This window comes from Xenopus laevis, chromosome 9_10S (assembly GCF_017654675.1).
Source record: "Xenopus laevis strain J_2021 chromosome 9_10S, Xenopus_laevis_v10.1, whole genome shotgun sequence".
In the NCBI taxonomy this organism is placed as follows: domain Eukaryota; kingdom Metazoa; phylum Chordata; class Amphibia; order Anura; family Pipidae; genus Xenopus; species Xenopus laevis.
The window spans coordinates 82,582,905-82,608,021 of NC_054388.1; the positions used below are offsets into that span (position 1 = coordinate 82,582,905).

A 25,117-nucleotide genomic window follows, 5' to 3' on the forward strand; every position below is an offset into this window, starting at 1 on the left:
TAAATTGTATCATTTCCTGGTGTTACTTGCCCTTTAACGTCAATCATTAAAATTCCAGTCTGTAGGCTTTTTTTCCAACAATATCATAATCTCTGTTTTAGATATTCTTTTAAATGTATTTCATAACCCCATTGTTAGACACTCCAGCGGTAGTGATGGTCGAATCTGTCTTGTCTTGTTTTGCCGAAAATTTGCGAAACTGTGAAAAATTCGCCAAATGCATTGAAGTCTATGGGCCAAAACAATTTTGACGTGCAACAAATTTTTTCACCCTTTGGAGTCTATGGGAGTGTTTTTTTTTTTTTGCTGTGAAACCTGGTAACATTTTTGCTCATCACTATCAAGCAGCTATTGATTTTAGGATTTGTTTAGGAACGTAAAGGGCTCTCTAACAATTGCTTACCGTTTCCCTGTTAGTATTTGTTCAAAATGGGCGGCTTTGGGAGGCACAAGTATATATAGTATATTTAATGGACACTATATAGAGAAACATATTTCATACATTCATTTATGTCTAATTATTTATTTTATTGCACTAGTGAACACAATGGGGGGAATTCACAAAAGTGTCGGTAAAATAAGTCACCCAGAAGTGGCGGTCGACAAATTTGTAAAATGTCGTATGAACGGCAAATTCACAAAAGCAGATGTTACCATCTCTGAATGTCTCGTAAGTCTGTCAATTTTCTAAAATGTCGTATATCTTTTCATCGTACAAACGACATTTACCAAGACTTTTTAAAAGACAATTTGACTGACATTTTCATTTTGGAGAGCCTAAAGTGTCTGAAAAATTGTCGGTAAAAAAAATGAGTTTACGAGTAATTCATAAAAATGTCGGGAAAAGTGGCGCCGAAAAAGCCACGCCCACTTTTAACGACACTAATTCAAAAGTGTCGTAAGTGTCGGAAAATTGGCGGAGAAATGCTCTGTGAATTTGTCGGCTGCTGCTACGACACTTTCTACGACATTTTAAAGACATTTTTTCGTTCCCGACACTTTTGTGAATTCCCCCCAATGGCTCTTAAGGTTTTCCCTGAATTGGCAGCCATTTTGCTTTCTAGTTCAGCAACTTCTAGTTATGGCACTACTTACCTATTTATTAAACAGCCATCTCAGAAAAAGTAAAAATATCTGCAAACACGTTGTGGCAACCCCACAGCTCTTGCATATTTGGGCTTCTAAAACCTCTAGAGTGGTGGGGAAAGATAAGGGGCAGATTCATTAAGGGTCGAATTTCGAAGTTAAAAATACTTTGAAATTCGACCCTCGAATTGAAATCCTTCGACTTCGAATATCGAAGTCGAAGGATTTAGCGCTAATCCTTCGATCGATCGAAGGATTTTTCGTTCGATCGAACGATTAAATCCTTCGAATCGAACGATTCGAAGGATTTTAATCCAACGATCGAAGGAAAATCCTTCGATCAAAAAAAGGTTAGCAAACCTATGGGCACCTTCCCCATAGGCTAACATTGACTTCGGTAGGTTTTACCTGCCGAAGTAGGGGGTCGAAGTTTTTTTTAAAGGGCAAGTACTTCGACTATCGAATGGTCGAATAGTCGAACGATTTTTCGTTCGATTCGTTCGAATTCGAACGAATTTAACCAATTCGATGGTCGAAGTACCAAAAAAATACTTCGAAATTCGAAGTATTTTTCATTCGAATCCTTCACTCGAGCTTAGTGAATCTGCCCCTAAATGTAAGTAAAAATAGGTCAATTTATAGCTTAACTTTTAAAAAAAAAGGTCCATCCTGAGCTTAAGCAAGAATTTTCTGGCTGCGTGTGTTCTCTTTGTATGCACAAAATATTTAGCTTCAATGGGTGTGCGCCTTCTCTCTTCATATTTTGTTCATGTGTTCTCTTTGTAGTCGGGCATTGATCTTATATACAACTTTTAAACAAGAATTTTGGGTAAAGTATTTATTGTTTTGTTGACATTTTTTTAAAAGACTATTAAAAACATGTAAATGCTGATAATTAAGCAATGGTAATTAATGACAGCAAGGCCATTATGTGACCAATTTCAAGGGATGGTTCACCTTTGAATTAACTAATCGTAAAATGTTGATATTTTATGAGAATTGGGGGCATATTTATCAAAGAGGGAAGTTAGAGATCACCATAGTCCACTAGAGTGAAATTCCGCCTCTCTCCATTCATTTCTATGGGACCTTTGAAAGAGTATTTATTCTCCATACTAATTGGGTGAAAGTTTACCATTTTATAAATACGCCTTTAAAAAATATGAGTAGCCAATGCACCGAATAGGGAGAGAAGTAATCAAACGTAGCAATAACACTACAATTGTAGCATCTGAGAGCAATCGTTTTTTTGGTGGCACCCCCCATCTGAAAGCTACAAAGAGGCAGAAGAGGAATAATTTAAAACTATAAATAATTAATGAAGACCAATTGCAAATTTGCTGGACTATTATATAACATACTAAAAGTTAACTTAAAGGTGAACCACCTATTTAATAGACAACCAAAAATGTATCAAACTTAAAATGAAGACAAAGCCCCACACTTCTAAAAGATATACAAAGAAATCCTATAATTTTGATGGTAACCCTCTATACAGCACAAATGGGAACATGATGCAGTGTTTTGGCTATACATGCAGAAATGAAATCAGTACCTTGATGTGCCCTCAGCTGATACATAGATAAAAAGATAAAAATTGATAAAGCTCTGAATTACAGGAAGGCCATCACTCATCCACTTGAAGCAAATAATTCTTTTTTTACATTCTTTTTTTCCTGTTAAAATAAGTTTCCTGATTTTGGTGTAACTAAGCTGCATAAATCTAAATAGGTGGCAAACAATCCTGTTGGGTTAAGTAAATGTCTTTAACTTAATATCTAAGCTCTGTTGGATACAAGGGGTTTAGATTCCTGTGTAAGAATTAAACCCATTGTATTCTACAGAGCTGATCTTTTTTCTAGACTGAATGGCTGCCCTCATGGCTACACAGGAGCTTACTTATCCATTTCTTATTTTGCAGCTTCTTTAGCCATAAACATGCAATAGCAGCAGGCAGGAATTCTTGGCATTCCATTGGAGATCATACCTGTAACGTTGGCTTCTTCTAATGTGAAAGCTGCCATGTGTGATCTACTTTTTAAGTGAATCTGATGTTGCAAGGAAAAGAAAATCTATTAAACAGAAAATAAATGCTGCAATCGTATTGAATTCTGTTTGATTAGAAATGTTATAACTTAGAGTCTAGAGAAATATTTCTGTTCCTCTTGTATTATCAGATAATTTTGGTATTAACGTGTTCTATTTTGTACATCACAGAATGATATGATTTCAAATGCAATTTCTCTTCTTTGTGTCTGCTGAATGTATTTGTTGAAAATTTTAAAATATCGAACACAAATGATTATTTTTCTTTATATAGTGTCAACATATTCTGCAGCGCTTAAAGATGAAACCAAAATGAAAAAGTGTTTATTGAGATTTATTAGAACTCAGTGTTGCTTTGTAATGTGCAATAAAGATGTAAAGTAAACCTCATGGTCTTTATTTTATAGCACCACATTTTATAGTGTCTAATTTAAAAGCAACTGGACATTAAGTTTTTCTTCAAAACGTTTCACCACTCATCCGAGCGGCTTCTTCAGTTCAACTCAAGTAGTAGGGAATTGCCCTTCATGGTAGTAAAGTCTTAGACATCCAATCACAATGGTTCCGTTGAACTTCAGTAAGGTGTTGGCTGAAACTCACAGATGTGTGATCCAGTCACAACAGTACCATGATTTTCCTTGAGGCAGCTGTTAATCTGTACATGACTGGAAGTGTGATTTGTTGTGAAGCTGCCGGGGGAAGGATGTCAAAGTGCCATTGTATGTTGATGACAAACCGTGTCGCAGGCCCCTTCTCTGTTCAGGGATGGTGTTTCCTCTATCACACCTCTTTCCAACCATTCTATCCAAAATGTGCACATTGTTGTCCTCAAAGGAATGGCCCTTTTGCTTGTGATGTAAATAGACTGCTGAGTATAGTCCTGAGGAATTAGCCCTTCTATGTTGTTCCATTCTTTTACAGAGCGGTTGCATGTATGCTGCAGTCTAATCTGTGATACAAATGAAGGCAGCACTCCAGTAAGAAGGGGCGGCATATTATTTGACAGGCAGATAAGGAACAAGGCCTTTAACCTCTTATGGAAACAGTCACCAATATCCAATCACTTTATGTCAAAGTAGGAAGGGGTTTGTGTATGGATGCTGGGTTTTCATTTGGAGGGGTTGAACTTGATGGACTTTGTCTTTTTTTCAACCCAATTTAACTTTGTAACTATGTAACAATGAACTAGGAGAAAGCTGAAACTCACAGAGGTGTAGAAGTGTCGTCTTTTCACGACTGCATCACACCTGCACTTTTTTTCAATTTCAGCAAACATCTACCTGAATAGTTAAACGACCATTGATGGTATTTATTTTTTGTGCCAATGTCCCCTTGCAATAAACCCTTCCAACCCCCTATCCACGACGAGTTCAGATTCAATGTAAGTTGCACATACCAGACAAGCAGGTGGAAGATGAGCAGCTGCTTTGTCTCTTGGCCCAGATCTCCAGCACAAACACCATCCTGGGTAAAGCTCAGTCACTCCTATCCCCTAACTGCTTGGTACTCGGATCATCTTTTAAGCTTTCCCATTTTCACAGGATTTTGAGTGTAAAATCTCATGATGACATCACTGTAGTCGTGAGGTAGGGATTTAGGGGAGTTTTAGCCTATGTAATGATTGGTGACTATTGAGAGCATATTTAACATCATTATATGAAGTAGGATTTGTGGCCATAGAGATGAGCAGTTTTATTTTAGTACTTATAGTAGTATAACAAATAGTCTGATTAGCTCTATTATCCGTACGCCAAATTATATATTGAATAATAAATTATTTAATTATTTCCTGCATTCAGTGAGAAGAAGAGTTAGTGAAAACATTTAAATGTACTTCTTTCTTTTACCGATTGAAACACACCCGTCGATCTTGTTACTAAACTTTCTCACAGATACGGATACCTCGCGGACAGAAAAAATACTACTTACTTTCCTGCTATTTTTTGCTAAAAAGGCAATAGCTATAAAATGGAAAGATGATCTCCCACAAACTACTTTCTGGAAAAGCCTGGTTGAGCAAACTCTCCCAATTTTGGAACAAATTTACACAGCTCGAGGATTCACTAATATTTGGACCCTCTGGATACTACAACATGAATCTTACACTAATAGGAAACTAATTTCCCCCCAACCGGCCCTGGACTGGCTTAATGATCTGGACTAAAACTGGGATTTCTCATGTATGGACTATATGTTATTTAGAAATCTTGGCTGTTTCCATTTAGAATTTTGATCTATTACTTGGTTATACGGATGGATGCAACATCATTTAAGTCGACAAGTGGGAAGTGAGGATAATGTGACCTCCATAATCTGTATCCCTCCTTCCTTTTACTAATCTCCCTTTAACTCTCCTCTTTTCCTTTTTCTTCCATCTCCCCTCTCTTTCTGTTGTCCCCTGGGTTCAAACCATTAAAATGTCCAGTGCATTGTGGTTATATGTGATATGGCTGAACAACATTTCACTGTACAATAGGGATGTCGCGGACTGTTCGCCCGCGAACTAATTCGCGCGAACATCGGCCGTTCGCGTCCGCCGAATGTTCGCGAACGTCGCGCGACGTTCGCCAATTTGGGTTCGCCTTAGCTGGCGCTTATTTTTGCCCTCTCACCCCAGACCAGCAGATACATGGCAGCCAATCAGGAAGCTCTCCCTCCTGGACCACCCCCACACCCCTGGACCACTCCCCTTCCATATATAAACTGAAGCCCTGCAGCGTTTTTTCATTCTGCCTGTGTGTGCTTGGAAGAGCTAGTGTAGGGAGAGAGCTGTTAGTGATTTGAGGGACAGTTGATAGTAACTTTGCTGGCTAGTAATCTACTTGATACTGCTCTGTATTGTAGGGACAGAACTCTGCAGGGATTTGAGGGACAGTGAGTTTAGGTTAGTTAGCTTTGCTGACTAGTAATCTACCTTCTACTGCTGTGCTCTTTATGCAGCTGCTGTGGGCACTGCTTCTGATCTCATCTGCTGACTGATGTAATAACCCAATAGTCCTTGTAAGGACTGCTTTTATTTTCTTTTTTGTTTTTTTACTTTGCTACTATAAGAGCCCAGTGCTATTAGTCTAGCTGTGTTGGGGAGTGGGACTGGTGTGCTGCTCCTCCTAGTAGTTCACCACCACCAGCACCAACCAGAGTCAAAATTGTTACAAAGTATCTTATTTGCACCTGTTAGCTGTTCTGAGCTCTCTGCCAAAAGCTAATTAAGTTAGAAACTGTTTTTTTTCTGGCTGTTCAGTTCAGAGAAAAGAGGGACTGGTGTGCTGCTCCTCCTAGTAGTTCACCACCACCAGCACCAACCAGAGTCAAAATTGTTACAAAGTATCTTATTTGCACCTGTTAGCTGTTCTGAGCTCTCTGCCAAAAGCCAATTAAGTTAGAAACTGGTTTTTTTCGGGCTGTTCAGTGCAGAGAAAAGAGGGACTTTCCAGTACAAAAGAGGGACAGGGGGTTGAGTGGTCAAAAGAGGGACAGTTGGGAGGTATGCAAGTGCCACCTAGCTGTGTGAGCTTTTTCACATTCTGTCTAAATAACAATAATAATTCCGTGTCCGTAAACATCACCTGAGTGATGTTTTTACAGCAGCAATAATATATTCCGTATCCACTACGGTATACGTTGCCCTTGCAGGCATTGTTTGCCCAGTCTTTAACCAAGTGCCACCTAGCTGTGTGAGCTTTTTCACATTCCGTGTCCAGAAACATCACCTGAGTGACGTAGTGTGATTTCTGCCCTTTACAGCACAAAACGCAGCGCTGTGTCAACAATGTATTTTTCAGATACATTTTTGCCCTTGATCCCCCTCTGGCATGCCACTGTCCAGGTCGTTGCACCCTTTAAACAACTTTAAAATCATTTTTCTGGCCAGAAATGTCTTTTCTAGCTTTTAAAATTCGCCTTCCCATTGAAGTCTATGGGGTTCGCGAACCGTTCGCATTTTTGGACGCCGTTCGCTACATCCCTACTGTACAATACTGTGCTGGTAATAAATAAAAGTTTCATATTTTATGAATAGAATTAAAGTGCATTTGGGACACGTTTATCAATACAGAACAAATTTGCACCTGGGCATTAAACCATAATTAGCCTTTAAAGTCAGCTGCAAGTAGAACTATGGAAGTAAATTGTGTGAAAGTATACTGGATGCAGAGATAAACACCCCTTTTAATGGAAAATATACTACATTTTAGTCCATTTTGTTTTTGCATATCTGATAAATTGGTAAGTTTTCTGGCCTGGCAGCGAGGTGATATTGATTTAAAGCTCTTGCTCATTTACCTTGGGGGAAGGGAACAGGTCCATGTTACATTGTTGACCTGGTAGAGAACATATTGAGCTTTGGGAGAACAATTGCTTCCCTCTGGTCTTTAACTAATATCAGCACATGTATTATCATGGAAAGGGTTAAAGGGGCAGTGTACTCTTGTTTAGTGTGCGTTGAATGAATAGAGCTTATGTACAACATCGTTTTTGTCTGTTGTTTGGACTGTACAGCGGCAAATGTATTTATTGAACATACGTTGCACAAGGGGATATAATAACCATCATGTTGTAATTTGAAAGTTTCTCTTTCAGCATGAAGAATATATTAAGGGACATTTATCAAGTTTCGAATTTCAAATTGGAAAAACTTCAAAATTCAAAAAGACCAAAGGTCGATTAGGTCCATATTAGGCCGAATGGAAGGAATAGCGTATTCAATCAGATTTCCCCAATTGTCCACCAATTGACTCCAAATAGGTTCTAGGAGGTCCCCCATAGGCTAAAACAGCAATTCGGCAGGTTTTAGATGGCGAATGGTCGAAGTTGAATTTTTAAAGTGGCATTACATGATAAATTTCGAATTTTTTTCATATTCGAATCAAATTTGTACTATTTCCTAGTCGAAGTACACAAAAAATAGCTCGAAATTCGATTTTTTTTTTTTCATTCAAAAATTCACCTCAACCTTTGATAAATCTGCCCCTAAATGTTCATTTTTGCAATACTTACCCTTTAAGCAAAACAATATATATTTTTTTTTTTAAAAAAAAAAGGAGCATTCTTCATTGTCCTTTAAATTTTGAGAATATTGTAGATCTGTAATTGAATTATACTGAAGAGATGTGTCAGTTATAACATTTTATTTTGAACCAGGATCAATTGCTCTTTCCTTTCCCACTATATGGCAGGGAAGAATCTTATTATTGCCAGGGATTGATGTAAACCGGATAAAACATTATTTCACTGCAGAAACGGAAATATTGTGAACCAGTGAAACACAATTATCCGTCTATTTTCTTTATTATTGCACTAGCTAAAGAAAAACACATTTTGTAACCAAAAAATACATTTGAAAGAAACTTAACATAAAGCCAATAATATGTTTATATTTTAACTCTTAAGTACATCACTGGATACCTGCTAAATAACCTCATTGGCCCGACCTCTGGAGAATTAAGTTCTATCTATGAAGTGTCCAGTGTTAATGCAAAATTTGGCAGTTGGGGGAACAATTAGGTCCGATAAGGTCCTGTAATTGTGACATATGACACCAACAATCAGAGCTGCAGAATGTGATGAGAATTCCTTCAATGTGTGTGTGGCCTTGGAAAAAACGATTTCTGAGCACTGGACACATTTGCACCTGGGATAAACTACTGTAATAGCATTTCTATTATTTGCACATACTCACCCCGATTCTCATTGTCCAGGCGCTTATCTCACCATTCCACATGTACCATTTACTATAGTAATTTTCAAGTAAATTTAGGGAAATGAAGGGAACTCGTCTGTGCTTATTAGGCACTTATTACATGTTGGTATTGTATTAAACACAGTCATGATGCCTTTTCGCTTTCTTTCAACTGCATCTGACTTAAAAGGTTGAACTGGGCCCCTCGCCCTTGTGGGACTCGGTCCAATTGTCCCAGGTTTGAGCTAGATGCTCCTCCCCACCCCTGATCATGTTTGCTTGTATAGTAGAATCAGCTCTCAAACTTTGTCAATTAATAGAGCCTGGTGCACGTACCCTGACTGGCCACCTTCCAATCCTTTTCAAAGTATTTGATTGACGTACAGCACCAAAACAGGAAGATTTTTGTAGATAAAAATGCCTTTATTAGAACATTTGGCAGGACCTGGATAAGCGACGTTTCAGGCTACACAGAGCCTTTTTTCAAGCTCCCCACCCCTGATCATGTTTGCAATAAGAGGAACGCATTTGCACATGCAAAGGGAGGATTAAGTGTAGTCTGCCCGCAAGTTGTGACTATGGTGGGGGGACTCCCCAGCTGAGACTGCTTGCTGATATGGCTGCAGTCAAACACCTGCCAAAAGGGCATTCTTGGCTAATTCTGTCTAGATTTGGTTCCTCGTCAGACTGGGGTTTCAATAAGTTGACCCGACCCTAACCCCATCTTTTTGCACCCGACCCTAACTCCACCGTTCTGCACCTGACCCTAATCCCACCGTTCTGCACCCGACCCTAATCCCACCATTCTGCACCCGATCCTTATCCCACCATTCTGCACCCGACCCTAACCCCACCGTTCTGCACCCGACCCTAACAAACCAGTCTGCTTCCCTTTATATATCCGCACCTGCCCCCTACATGAAGTCAGAGACAGGGTCGGGCAGGCACATGTCTACAAATAATCGCAGATTGAAGTGGTGAATACTTTAGTCGTGGGCAGGATGAGTGGAAGGAAGAGCTTGGCCCAAACCAGCCTAAGGCCTGAGTGTGTCGGTCCAAATAAACCCAAACCGATCTGCAGGTAAACCTGTGGGTCCCATGGGTATCAGGCCTGCCCTCACATCACTAGTTTGGGTGGTAACTCAAGGATAAGGGGCTGCAGTTTTGTCAACCACTATTGGCTTGTCCGCTTAATACTGTCGTCCCTGCATGTATAACAAGTTTGTATCATTGATTAAATACACTGCCATTCAATGTGGATTTTTATCAGCTCTGTATATTTGGTGGCTTATGTACACAAACAGTTAAAGACATTGAATAAACATTATTATGAGTTGAAGTAAGTAGATGAGTTCTCGTACATAATAACAGCGAGGTACTTTGATGCGATTCAACCAGTGAAGAGCAGTCAATTTCTCCAGCTGCAACAAAGAAGCAAGAGCTCACGTCTCGGGTTGTCTTTAGCTGTTGTAAGAAGACATCTATCAGAGAAGAAACATTAGGTTAAAAATTAACTGTTTCTACACACTTTAATTAAATATTTATACTGTTGTATACATGGGAATCAGTTCTGAGATGAATACATTCAAGTACTTAAAGGGATCCCCCACCCAAAAACCCAAAAACTTTCTTCATTAGTCTTTTTTAACAACAGAATCACTGGGGGTCATTTATAAACTTCGTGCAGGGCGGATTGGTTGGCAAAGTGAATATATTTGCCCTGCGCATGGTTATATTTATAAAGCTGGATAAGAGGGTGCACACTGAATTGCAAATTTTTTTTTCACAATGCAAATGTCTATAGCAGCTTTTTAAATATGTCACAAATTGCAAATATTTATGCGCACACTCTGCGACTCAATTACGCTACAACTTTGGTGGTGGATAAAATATTCGCAAACTGTGAATTTAAGTTACTGTCAATGCTATTTTTGCGCACAACCACCTCGCAGATTGGGTGCGCTCACGCAAACTCTCTTCTCATTTGCATGCCATTTGCGAAAATTTATTCACACTGCGAATTCGCAAAAACCAGATAGACGGGCAGAGCAGTGCAATAAATTAGCATTCAGGAAAAACCATGCGCAATACAATCGTTTGCGAAAAATATGCCCTGCGCACACTTTACAAGTGTCCCCCAGAGTTGGAACTAAATGGCACTGGCATTCTGCTAATAAACTCACCACAGTGTCAAACTCAGCCGGTCCCATAAGCCTTGCGACCTCTGCATACTCATCAGGGGACATCGGCAAAAGGAATTCTGTTGTTTGAAGTCTGGAGGGATGTCTGCAGAAGGTAAGTAACATATTGTAGCTGTTAGTAAAGCATGTGTAACAAATTCCTCCTGCAAGTTTGTAGTGACAGGAATGCATATAACATGGGGTGGATTTAGGTTAAAAACCCCTTGTTTTTACATTTTCTGGCCTAAACTGACCTGTGTCTGCAGTGATTGGCTGGTCTCATTTCCTATCACTGCCAGCATAGGAATGAACCTGGTTACCCCTAGGTAAGGGGGGGGGGGTTGTGGATGTGTTAAAAGTCTAAAGCAGTGATCCCCAACCAGTGGCTCATAAGCAACATGTTGCTCTCCAACCCCTCTGCTGTTGCTCCCACATATAAAGACAAAAGTTCACTTCCAAACAGATCTTTTTGTCTGTTTCCCAGCTGCCCCCAGTCATGTGACTTGTGCTCTAATAAATGCCACTCTTTACTGCAAGTTGGAGTGATATCACCCCCTCCCGCCACCTCCCCCAGCAGCCCATCAGCAGAACAATGGGAAGGTAACCAGATAACCGCTGCCTGGTAGATCTAAGAACAGCACTCAATAGTAAAATCCAGGTCTCACTGTGACGCATTCAGTTACATCACAGAAAGCCGTCCAATCCTAAAGTGCTGGCTCTTTCTGAAAGCACATGACCAGGAAAAATGACCTGAGATGGCGCCTACACACCAATATTACAAAAATTTGAAAGAGCGGATTTTCCCACTAGAATAAAGTGATGGTGTGGGCAGACATAAGAATCTGTCAAGAATGGTAGAGAACAATGGATGCATAATTCACTAACTATAAACATGTATTCACCTTACTATTCTATTAGAAAAAAAGCTAATTTCACTGTTTTTATTGCTTTTTCAAATAAACAAACGAGTTATTATTATGTATTTATATAGCGCCAAAATATTGCGTAGCGTTAGACAGCGGACAGGTCATTGACAAGGCTGAACAGGAAAGGCTTTTATAATACAATATTCTATAAATTCATTGCAGCACATATTTCCTGAGTAATATTAATAAATCTCATCAGTGCTGAATATAAGAATATAAGAATATGAGAGCATGCCAACAGCATCGAAAATGTAAAAAAAAAAAAAGGCAATGAAATATTTAATACTCACACTTCAGACACTGAAATAAGTTCTGTTTTAATATATCCTGTTCCTTTGGGTCCATCAAGGTCCATTGGTTCATCTGCTAAACAAACAAACCCATCAATAAAACTTGTAACACTACCTACCAATACTTAGGGGCACATTTACAAAGCTAGAGTGAAGGATTCAAATTAAAAAAACTTCGAATTTCGAAGTGTTTTTTGGGCTACTTCGACCATCGAATGGGCTACTTCGACCTTCGACTACGACTTTGACTACGAATCGAACGATTCGAACTAAAAATCGTTCGACTATTCGACCATTCGATAGTCGAAGTACTGTCTCTTTAAGAAAAACTTCGACCCCCTACTTCGGCAGCTAAAAGCTACCGAAGTCAATGTTAGCCTATGGGGAAGGTCCCCATAGGCTTGCCTGAGATTTTTTGATCGAAGGATATTCCTTCGATCGTTGTATTAAAATCCTTCGAATCGTTCGATTCGAAGGATTTAATCGTTCGATCGAACAAATAATCCTTCGATCGTTCGATCGCAGGATTTGCGCTAAATCGTTCGACTTCGATATTCGAAGTCGAACGATTTTAGTTCCTAGTCGAATATCGAGGGTTAATTAACCCTCGATATTCGACCCTTCATACATCTGCCCCATAATGTTCCTGGCACAGTTTTCCAGAGGGATGAAGCACAAAAAAAACGAAAGGAAAGATGTATACAATTTTAACATTATTCTTGATTATTTTTTATGTGAGAGAAATGTCATAGGATGTATCTCTTAACTTATAATTTGTTGTGTATTTTTCTGGAGCATAGAAGAGTCTCAGAACCTGAACCATTGTTGTCGGAGTCAGAAACGGTAAAGCAGAGAATAAAAACAACCAGACAGGTACTGATTTCAATAGCAGTTACATTTACAAATATCTTTAAAGGGCATGAAAATTGCCAAATATATTTTTAGCGAAGACAACTAGATAACCAATCAAATTTAAGATTTCACTGTTTTACCTGCAGCTACCTGAAAAGAAAATCCCTAGTTGCACAGGTGCTAGTTTGTAACTACATATGATTCAAGGCAATCTTGTCGAGGAGTAACATACCTTCCGTTGGCCGTGAATAATATTTTCCAAATGCCAAGTCCTTTGGGGTGTCTGGATACAGGAATCTAAGAGGGTTTTCTGGAATATTTTCAGCTGCCATCACTTTATAGTTCCGAATAATGTCTGGAAATGTCACAGCAGAAAGTTCTCTTTTTGTATAAGGTTCCACAGAATGAAAGAGGGGCTCTGCAACACAAAACGTACATAACCAAATAAAATAACACCACCTAATATTGGCTCAATTGCTCTTTATCTTGAATCTTGCATTTAACTCACTCTAATGTACTTCAATATTTGCAAACCTGAATTTCATCTAAACAGAGCTCTGGTGCAAACTAGAATATGAAAAAATACATTTTCCTTTGATATCAGCATTGTTAAATTACAAGTTTAACCTAAATAACATTTAATTGCTGCTCCTCCCCACTACACCCATTACTGTCAATAGTTTTCCTTTCTTTGCACCAGATACACACAGGAGGATTGACAGGATCCATTTGGCACTGCTTGGCAACAGAGCTTGCCATCTGGAGGGTGTGCAGTTAAAGCTAGGTCTGGGTAGGCATTATTCATGCTCAATATAGGCAATCTGCCAGAAGAGAATCTGAAGTGGTGCAATATGGGACTTATATATAATATAGGCCCAAACCCCCTCTGGGCCTGCCAGCAGTTCGCACCCTCAGGGCCCCACCATCTATTGTTACATTACTGCAACAATACACAACCTCCTCCGTTTCATTTTTCCCTCGACTCTCTCATAGGTGCAGCTGGTAATCATGGCAGTTCTTTCTCCTATTTTATTTACATTATAATAGGCAACACAGTTGAGGCCATTAAAAGATGATATATGTCTGGAGGGGCTCAGTCCTGTGCACATAATGTGGTTGGAATGGCTGACATGCTTGGCCAAGGTATGTACTATACAGGGAGATAATTCAGCAAGTCAAGGTGTACTATTTGCTAACACCATGTCCCAGTTTTTCTTCAGGTTGGGTGGGGGGTCAGTATTTCTTCCACAAATCTATGTGCTGACGTGGCCACTGTTAATTATGCTTCAACCTATGGTTTTGGTACTAGGGTGCGGATATGGCTGTTCTGATTCCTGAGAGTCTGGGCTGCCTGCCTGTATGTGTGTGTTCAGGATGGCTTTATGCGTTAAAGGAACAGAAACATCAGAAAATGAAAGTGTTTTAAAGTAATAAAAATATAATGTAGTATTGCCCTGCACTGGCAAAACTGGCGTGTTTGCTTCAGAAACACTACTATTGTTTATATAAACAAGCTGCTGTGTAGCCATGGGGGCACCAATTCAAGCAGAGGAGAAACAGTAAATAACAGATAAGCGCTGAAGAATCCTATTGTATACTAAAGAGCTTATCTGTTATCTGCTGTGTATACTGTGATTTTTCTCCTTTTCCAGCTTTTAATGGCTGCCCTCATGGCTACACATAGGGTTGCCACCTGGCCGGTATTTTACCAGCCTGGCCGGTAAAAATGATAGGTGATCCCAATGTTATTAATAGGGAAAAAAGATAAATATATAGGAAGGCCGGTATTTTTTTCCAGAAAAGGTGGCAACCCTAACTACACAGTAGCTTGTTTATATAAACCAGTGATCCCCAACCAGTAGCTCGTGAGCAACATGTTGCTCCACAACCCTTGGATGTTGCTCCCAGTGGCCTCAAAGCAGGTGCTTATTTTTCAATTCCAGGCTTGGAGGCAAGTTTTGGTTACATAAAACCAGGTGTACTTCCAAACAGAGTCTTCTGTAGGCTGCCAGTCCACATAGGGGCTACCAATAGCCAATCACAGCCCTTTTTTGGCACCACCCAGGAACATTTTTCATGCTTGGGTTGCTCCCCAACTATTTTTACATCTGAATGTTGCTCACAGGTGAAAAAGGTTGGGGACTCCTGATATAAACTATAGTAGAGTTTTTGAATCAAACACACTAGTTGCACCAGTGCAGGCCAACATTGCATTATATTTTAATTACTTTAAAATATTTTAATTTTTTTAGTGTTACTGTTCCTTTAAGTATGATTTACCTATGTAACCATCATTCTCACCAGGTCCAACAGCGAACTCCAGTAACAATTAAGGTTTGTGACGTTTATGTAAAAATAAAATACAAATATCTTTACCATTTTGTGGTCTCTCTACCCAAGTGAAAGTGATGGCTCCTTCTCTGCTGCTTTCACTGAATCTCAATAAAAATGTCCCAGGAGCCTTCTCTTTTAGCAGGGAACGCTCCTTTTCTTTGCCAATGAATCCAACAATACATCTGTAAACAGAAATGAGAGAATACATTTTTTTAACATTGTTATCAAAGTACATAATCATGCAACATCTCAGACCTAACGTTTGATCGTATAAAAGAGAGAATACATGGAAGGTAAGGGGCCCAATCGAATGGTGATTATTTTCCATGTATCCCATGAAAAATCTGGTTTCCTATATATCTAAAAAGCTCTAAACAATGAGATGTAAGTTTAAAAAACATGCAAAATGTTGCCATGTAAAACTTGTCAAGGGCCTATAGAAGTCAATGCTGATCTGACTGGACCACTTTAACTCAATTTGGTTTTTGGATTTTTTTTCACTAGGAATTGTCTAAAAAAACTAGAATTAGAAGGTTTTCAAGGTATTCATATTTTTTATCACTTTTTTTCGTTTGTACTTTTTAATAAACTATTAATAACCTCAATGACATTCGTGGTTTTAGAGTTCAGTTGTGGTTTCCGAAACCGCTAAAAAACACTAAAATCCGACCTTTAATAAATAAGCCTCTAAGAAAGGCTTGTTCTACCTATAGTGGGAGCTACGTTCTTGGGATGATTACTGAGATATTAAGGAGTTATGAAACTTTTTCTCAACTTCAATATGAACTTAAAACAGGTGGGACATTTTAAGGAGTTGATCTATAGTTATCAGCTGACAACATTTACTAGTCAGGTCATTTAAATCAAAGATTGGAGTGATTGGAATTATATGGAACTGAAGCACAGATTTCATTACCCCCTTAATTGTGTAAGATCAAGAAATATAGACAAAATATAAGTTAGTGCAATTACATGCATTATAACCAAAATTGTACATAAAACCACACAGTCATAATGGATCACTTTTGTGCTAAATCATACACAGTTTTCCAAATACACATTTCTAACAATTATGTACAATTGTAATGTTTCAATATTTTTTTAAAGAAATATTTTATATATATATATATAAAAAAAAAGAGTATTGGGTGTACTAGGGAAAAAACAACGGTATGGGACCATTTATCCAGAATGCTCGGGACCAGGGGTTTTCCAGCTAATGGATCTTTCCATAATTTGGATCTTCATACCTTAAAGGAGAACAAAAAATGTGCTAATAAAATCCCCTACATAGACCCCCTCCCTGCACCACACTAGCCTAGGTGTTACCCTGGGTAAATGCCCCTAACTCTTTACTTACCCCTCGTTGAAGATTTAGGGCATTGAGCAGGGAGCAGGGAGGGGGTCTATGAGAGGTAGGGATTTTAATGAAAAAGGTTTGGTTCTCCTTTACATCTAAAAGAAAATCATGTGAACATTAAATAAACCTAATAGGCAGGGTTTGCCTCCAATAAGGATTAAGTATATCTTAGTTGGAATCAAGTACAAGCTACTGTTTTATTATTACAGAGAAAAGGGAAATCATTTTTTAAAAATTTGGATTATTTGGATAAAAGGGAGTATATGAGAGACAGCCTTTCTGTAATTTGGAGCTTGCTGAATAACAGGTTTCTGGATAATTAATCCCATACCTGTACGTGTGTGGCAAATATTACTTCAGTCACTCAAGACTATATTCATGTTTCTGTTAAGTGATTTTAGCAGTAAGCTAGGTGTGTTACATTAATATTGCTTCTTTGAGTTGTGTCTATGTGAGAACCATCAAGAGTTAACATACCCAGTGAAAAACATGCTTTTATATACTTACCCATCATTCCACAGACATAAAAGATGTTTTTTTATGAGCTCCAAGATGCCTTCAATCCAAAGCCAAAAGGGGAAATTCTTATCATTCATAGTTTCCTAAAAAAAAAGGTGAATATAATGCAAATTATAACAATATAGTATAAATATAGGATCTGTTATCTGCAGATGAAGAAAGCTCTGAAATACAGTATTACCATTTCCCATAAGGTCATATTTAAAAAAACAATTCTTTATTTTTGAATGTAATAACGCGTTACCTTGTAACTGAGCAGAGATCCATGCTGATGGTTAAACAATCCTATTTTTTTTAGCATGGTTAAAGGGGTTATTCACCTTTGTTAACTGCTGTATGTTATAGAATGTCCTATTCCAAACAACTGTGACATGGGTCTTCATTATTTATTTATTTATTTATTTTCTAATTATTTGCCTATCTTCTTCATCTTTCCAGCTTTTAAATGGGGGGAGGGGGTCAGTGCCATTCATTTTGGATATATATTTACCCATACTGTATACCTATGAATGGTTAAACACACTTCAGCTGATAAAACAAGTAATAGATTTTGAAAATGTGTCTGTTTTGCACAGTTCACTGTATTTTGTGATAAAGGGGTTGTTCATCTTTAAATTAACTTTTAGTATGATGTAGATAGTGATATTCTGAGACAATTTGCAATTGGTTTTCATTTTTTATTATTTGTGGTTTTTGAGTTATTCAGCTTTTTATTTAGCTGCTCAGTCCTAGCAACCATGCACTGATTTGAATAAGAGACTGGAATATGAATAGGAGAGGCCTGAATAGAAAGACGAGTGACCCCCATTTGAAAGCTGGAAAGGGTCAGAAGAAAAAGGCAAATAACTAAAAAAGTATATAAATAATGAACAAGCTGCTGTGTAGTCATGGGGGCAGCCATTCAAGCACAGGATACACAGTAGATAACACAAGTTCTGAAGAATCTCATTGTATACTACAGAGCTTATCTGTTATCTGCTATGTATCCTGTGCCTTTTCTCCTTTTTCAGTTTGAATGGCTGCCCCCATGACTACACAGCAACTTGTTTATATAAACTATAGTAGAGTTTCTGAAGCAAACACACCAGTTTTACCACCATAGGGTAACAGTACATTCATTTTCATTACTTGAAATGAACTGTAAGACCAAAAAATTTGTGTTTTAGTAAGTAATAAGTGTTGCCCTGCACTGGTAAAACGGAATTGTTTGCTTCAGAAACACTACTATAGTTCATATAAACAAGCTGCTGTGGAGCAATGGCGGAAATTGAAAAAAGGCTATATGGCACAGGATAACTAATGGATAACAGATAACACCATTATGTTCTACAGAGCTTATCTGCTGTGTAACCTGAGCCTTTTCTCCTTTGCATGGCTGCCCCCATTGCTTATTTATATAAACAATAGTAGTATTTCTGAAGCAAAACACTTATTTTTTGATGTTACTGTTCTTTGAAGACACTTTTTTTTGGTGTTCCTGTTCTTTTAAGAAAACTAAACATATTGGTATCTAAAGACAAACCTTGCAGAATCTGGTCCATGGAATTAGATCATCTCCACTACTTGCGTTAGGACCTAGATAAAGATGACAAAATTAGGCATACTCAAAAAATTCATAAGCAATTTGCCAACAAAAGACTTTCCCCCATAAGTAATATAACATTTACCCAGCAACCCCTTTATATAATTATTCAAATAAAACATGCAGGTTGCTTAGAATTGTATATAGACCGAAACTTAGATATGGGATTTATTACCTGAAAACCAGGTACAAAGAAAAGTCCAAAGTATATCTTCTCATAATGTTCTTTTAAAACGACTCATTTTTCATCAGTTACCTTTTCCTCATAATAATAAAACAGCACAATGAACCTGATGACTTCTTTTTCAACTATTACACATATATTTTTAATAAAAAATATTAACGGGCAATAGTTTGTTTTTTTTACCCTGGCCTGTGTGCCTTCCCAAACAGAAGCTGGCCAGGGATACTCTGATGCAGAGGGTGACAGCTCCATCTTTCGTGTGCTCCAGGGCAGGCCCGGACTGGCAATCTGTGGGTTCTGGCAAATGCCAGAGGGACTGCTGTAAAATGCCATAGACACTCACTATTTAGTGGACTGGTGGGGGGCTGTTTGTGGCCTGTTGGGGCCTTTGGTACCTGAAATACCAGGGCCTATTTTGATTCTCAATCCAGATTTGCTCCAGGGTAGCCCAAGCTGGGTACATACAAAACATTTTCTTTAGGGATGCACCGAATCCACTATTTTGGATTTAGCTGAACCCCCGAATCCTTCGCGAAAGATTCGGCCGAATACCGAACCGAATCCTAATTTGCATATGCAAATTAGGGGTGGTAAGGGGAAAACACTTTTTACTTCCTTGTTTTGTTATCAATATTTAATACACATGAAATATCTCAGACAGAAACAGCACCAACATTGCAGCAGGTGCAGAAAGAGAAGGAAACTGGCACATGGGGGCAGAATGGAGAAGAAGGCAAGTACACGAGGAGAAAGACAAAAGAGAATGGCACATTTGGGCATATTTACTTAAGGGTATAAATTAAAAGGTTGTGTTTTTGACAAAAATGAAAAATCACAAGAGAGCTGCAATTTATTAAAAGGTAAGTACATGATTTGGCAAATTCATTTCAGCAGGTGAAATTTCTTCATTGTAGAAATTCAAATATTCACCACTTTATTAGAGGTTCAATATGAATTTTTCGCCAAGACGAATTTCATCAGCAATCACTTCTGCATCATCTCCTCTAATCCCACATAAGTATATTTAATGTCTAAATTCTCTGGAAAGTTTTGATATGCACAAAGAGTTAAAGGAGAAAGAAGCATGTATTAGACCTGTCAAGTAAAAATCTGTGACTGTGACTTGCGCATGAAGAGAGAATGATGAAAGACGGATTGCTGAGAGGGAGATACTGTAACTGATTATATAAAGAAAATGTTTTATTTAGTGAAATGAAGTTTATATTCAGTTTATAGTTTTGCAATAGTTCCCCTTTATGCTCATGAGTAAATATGACTCTGTCCTGATCCTCCTTACACTATGTCACACGTGGTGTTATCTCTGTCAGTGGAAGTTATTTATGTCACTACGAACAGACAGGGGCTCATTTATTAACACTGGGCAAATTTGTCCATGTTCAGTTACCTATAGCAACCAATCAGTGATTAGCTTTTTAACGCCAGCTGCAAGTAGAACAATGAATGCTGCAATTTGATTGGTTGCCATGGGTTACTGCCCATGGGCAAATTTGCCCAGTGTCAATAAATGACCCCCAATGAGTTATTCTTACAGACATTACTTAAGGTGGCCGTGCACTGAGTCTGATCTGCTCGTTTGGCAAGGTTTACCTGAAATGCTCAACTACAGTAGTTGCAGGATAAATCTGCTCATGTATGGCCGCATTTACAGACACAGAGTTACAGTTTATCTCTTACCTAAGAGTTTCTCTCCCAACATGCTCAGTTGGTCTGCATTAAGTCCTCTCTTAGTTGCCGAAGAGAACTGCCAACTGAGAACATCAGATAGAAGTGGCCATCTGGCCGCTGGTGGGTTCAGAAAAAATGAAACATTCTGTGAAAAATATAAGGAATAAGAAAATAAATGAACGTACTGCTTTATTCTCCCAAAAGACCACACTGGCTTAAAGAGTTTCAGAAAACCAGTTTGTAATTGGTTTTAATGTTTTATTATTTATGGTTTTTGAGTTATTTAGCTATTTATTCTGCAGCTCTACGGTTTGCAATTTCAGCAATCTGGTTGCTAGGGTCTAAATTACCATAGCAACCATGCTTTGATTTGAATAAGAGACTGGAATATGAAAAGGAGAGGCCTGAATAGAGGGAGGAGTAAAAAAGTAGAAATAACAATACATTTTTAGCCTTACAGAGCATTTTTTAGATGGGGTCAGTGACTCCCATTTGAAATCTGAAAAGATTCAGAAGAAGAAGGGAAATAATTAAAAAAAAAATTTAATGAATATATAAGGACTACAAATTGAAAACTTGCTAAGAATTGGCCATTCTATAACAAACTTAAAGTTAACTTAAAGGCGAACCACCCCTAATATTCTGCAACTGTGCTTAAAGACTTACAGTTCAGTGTAAAAATTAAAACTGGGTAAATAGACTTTGAAAAATCAAAATGTTCTATATATTCTATATATATTAAATGTAATGTATAAATGCTGGAGTGAATGGATATGTAACATAACAGAACACAACTTCCTGCTTTTCAGCTCTCTAACTCTGAGTTAGTCAGTAACTTTAACGGGGGCCACTTGGCACATTACTGTTTAGTGAGTTTGCAATTGATCCTCAGCATTCAGCTCAGATTCAACAGTTATGACCCATATGACCCCCCCTCAAGTCACTGATTGGTTACTGCCTGGTAACGAATCAGTGGAAACCAAGAGAGCTGCAAAGCAGGAAGTAATGTTCTGGCTATTATGTTAGACATCCAGTCACTCCGGCCTTTAATTGAAATTATGGGAAATAACAGTTATCCAGACAATGACTAGTGTCAATATCACTTTAAAGGGGACCTGTCACCTGAAGAAATAATTCCAAATTATTTTCTTATCATGTTAGTTGAGCAAAATACACTTTATTTTATACTATATTTATTATTTAAATGTGGTTTCCTTCAGTCTTGGAATTACACAACCACAGCAAGCAGGCAGGAGCTATTTTATGGCAAGTTGTTATTAACGCAAATTGTGTATCACCCCAAAATCATGTGTATGCGCCAGAATAGGGGGACCTAAAGCCCATGCACAGTGCCCTACACAATTATAGAGTGTGAGGAGGGAATGTGGGTAGTTCAGTGACATCTAGGAAGTAGTGAATGGAAAGTGAAAGTAATTGTCTGCCTAAGCATAGAGGTGGGACTGGTAATATTTGATTAACAGTTCAAATAATTAAACACAAAATAATTGGGGTTCTATGTTTAATTTGCAAAGGACTTTCATTATACAGATTTTTATGTGCAGGTCCTCTTTAAATAAAAGATGATAATGAAATCTGAATTGAATGTCTGCAAAAAATCATTGACAAATTATTACTGAATAGTAAAATCTCTTGTCTTCTAATGGGAATTTTTTCTTACGTTGCATATCATATAATACCTTTGTCTCAGAAGTGAGCATGTTGTACCACAGTATGGAGGCCCATCCACTGGGAAGCTGGCTGACATTGGATATAACCACAATAGGAAGTGATGACGTCTGAAACAAAATGGAAAAATTGTCTGTTGATGACACATTCACTTCATATTCGTTTCTTCATTTAAAGGAGAAGGAAAGCTATGGAGGCATTTTATTGCCAATAGATTAGCTGCAATAGTGCAAGCTAGAATGCTATATTTATTCTGTAGAATGTTTTACCATACCTGAGTAAATAGCTCTAGAATCTCTCTGTTTGTTTAGGATAGGAGCTGGAGTATTAACATGGTGTGACATCACTTCCTGCCTGAGTCTCTCCCTGCTCTGGGCTCAGATTACAGTAGAGAAGGGAGGGGGGTGGGGAAGAGGAGCAAACTGAGCATGCTCTTGCCCAGGGCAATGAGGTTTAAGCTGAAGGCAGGAAGTCTGATACAGAAGCCCATGTGTACACAATAGAAGGAAAGAAATGCTATATTTCTTTTGACAGGGGACTCAGAGCAGCACCACTTTGGGGGTTTACTGGTATATTTAGATGGACCTTTCTGATAAGGCTTACTTAGTTTTAACCTTTCCTTCTCCTTTAAAGGAGATTTGTCAAGGGAGATTTATAAGCCACCCTCCAGTGACTACACCTGCTAACCCACCTGCCAATGACTTGTGCATTTTCATTTTTTTTTTTTACATTAGTTTTTTACTTTAATTCTCTACTGACTTTTTGTTCAACAATATCACTCAATATGGAAGAGCAATAGAACCGAGAAGAGAAGTACCAGTAAATTAAACTTTTGCCTTTCCACCTGGACAGAACTGCGGAGGTTGCTTCTGTATATATATATACAAGAGGTCCTCTGCACTCAACCCCTTAATCAATATATTTAAGACCGATACATTTTGTGCATACTGCTATTGATTGTTTGTCCATATATTGCAATATATTTAAGCTGGCCAACTACGTCAAAGTCATCCCATATCTGGCCAGTCCTACACTCAAATTGCATCTGATTCATTAAGAATTCTATTGCTTCATTATACATTTTACAAAGGGACTAAGTTTTACCTGCAACTTACTAGCTGCTTTCAAAGTAAAACTCCCAAACTTGGCTGCCCTTTTATTTATTTGTAAATAAATGCACTGTTGACAATTCACCTTAATTAATTGCTGCTTTCTTCTAGATCTTTCCAGCCTTTAAATGAGGGTCACTGACCCCATCAGCCAAAACTAAAATTGCCCTTTTGGGGCTACAATTTTACCTTTAATTACTTATTTTTCTACTTATGCCCTCTCCTATTCTTATTCAGTTTCTTGTTTAAACCATTGCCTCATTTAGGAAATTTAGACCCTAACAACTGGATAAGGGCGCTAAGACTCCAAACTTGAGAGCTGCTAAATAAATAAAAAAAACACACACACAAATAATAAAAAAGTCCAATTGCACATTATCTTAAAATTAACTTTTAGTATGATCTTGAGCATGAAATTCAGAGATAAACAACCCCTTTAAACCTAGCCTACATACAGAACTCAAAAGCCTGTGCCTCAAGCAATGAGAGGTGCTATGAAGTTACTTACCTCAAGATCAACTACTAATCCAGGCTGACATAGCTGTGTCTCAAAACTTAGACAGTGAAGTTCTTCTGTAACAATAAGCGGCCCCTACGGAACATATCAATATAATTATTCCACAACTTTAGAATCAACAATGAATAAAAACAATGTGCTGCTTTACAGAACTAAGAGAAACTACAAACACAGGCAAGGATAGACTGCTCACTGTGCAGGCACTGGCTAGGCCAGTATGAAAGGGATGTGGAGATGGGACCATTTAGGTCAGAAGTGCCCGGACTTTACTAATGTGAGGTCTACTTTTAGTGATGTTGTCCCATTATGATCTACATAAAAACATTGTTAGCATTCTGTTCCATGGAAAATATTACTTAAATATTGATTTATGAGAAAATGTATACGTCTCTTGAGATCTACTGATCACCAGCTAAAGGTCTACTGGGCACTCCTGATTTAGGTAAATGAGGAAGGCAGGTGTGTTACAGTTACAAGGAGACAGAAGAGCATGGCAGTGCATTCCACAAGCTCACTGCCCTCACCGTGCAGAACCACCTTCACTGCTTCAAATAAAAGCTCACTTTCTGACAACTTCATGGGTGGCTTCTGGTTTGTTGATCCTGTCTATGAGATAACAGATCCTGTTCTATCTGTTTATACTTCCCTCAAATTTACTTGTATAGACTAAGGGCTCTTACACACGGCTGTTTTTTCCTGCGCTCCCCTGCGTTGCGCTTTCTTTCATTCAGCGGCAGGGGAGTGCAGGAGTATACACATTCAATTGTGAAGGGGGCTGTACTCACACAGACGCATGTATGTGCTGAATGCAGGTGAAATGCAACATGCTACGACCCAACCTGTGTTTGGCGCTTACATGCGTCTGTGTGAGTACCAGCGCCGATCCGCGCCTTTATGCCGCCTGAGGCGGCCTTCCGTTGCCGCCCCGACCCCTCCTCACGGCGCTCACATTTTCTGCGCAGGAGGGGGTCGGGGCGCTGCACGACGCTAGTGCAGAGAGCGCGTTTGCGCTCTCTGCACTAGAAGAGCCGAATTTCCGGGTTGAAAACCGGAAATTCGGCTCTTAGTTACCAGGAGCGGCAT

At 38.5% G+C, this 25,117-nt stretch overlaps 1 protein-coding gene across 3 annotated transcripts in view; it reads right to left on the reverse strand.

Moving 5' to 3' along the window:
- Positions 1 to 10,065: 10,065 nt before the first annotated feature.
- Positions 10,066 to 25,117, reverse strand: part of stat1.S (signal transducer and activator of transcription 1 S homeolog) — a 42,254-nt gene continuing 27,202 nt past the window's right edge. For 2 of the 3 annotated variants that reach the window (XM_018239041.2, XM_018239039.2), the window contains 10 exons: positions 24,026 to 24,109; positions 22,420 to 22,518; positions 20,732 to 20,867; positions 18,793 to 18,845; positions 17,259 to 17,353; positions 15,434 to 15,573; positions 13,290 to 13,475; positions 12,206 to 12,281; positions 10,993 to 11,095; positions 10,066 to 10,290 (listed from right to left, as the gene is read on the reverse strand). In XM_018239041.2, the coding sequence (XP_018094530.1) occupies positions 10,270 to 10,290; positions 10,993 to 11,095; positions 12,206 to 12,281; positions 13,290 to 13,475; positions 15,434 to 15,573; positions 17,259 to 17,353; positions 18,793 to 18,845; positions 20,732 to 20,867; positions 22,420 to 22,518; positions 24,026 to 24,109 (993 nt within the window). In that variant the 3' untranslated portion in view covers positions 10,066 to 10,269. The remainder of the gene's footprint in view (positions 10,291 to 10,992; positions 11,096 to 12,205; positions 12,282 to 13,289; positions 13,476 to 15,433; positions 15,574 to 17,258; positions 17,354 to 18,792; positions 18,846 to 20,731; positions 20,868 to 22,419; positions 22,519 to 24,025; positions 24,110 to 25,117) is intronic. The other variant, XM_018239040.2, reaches the window with a different exon arrangement.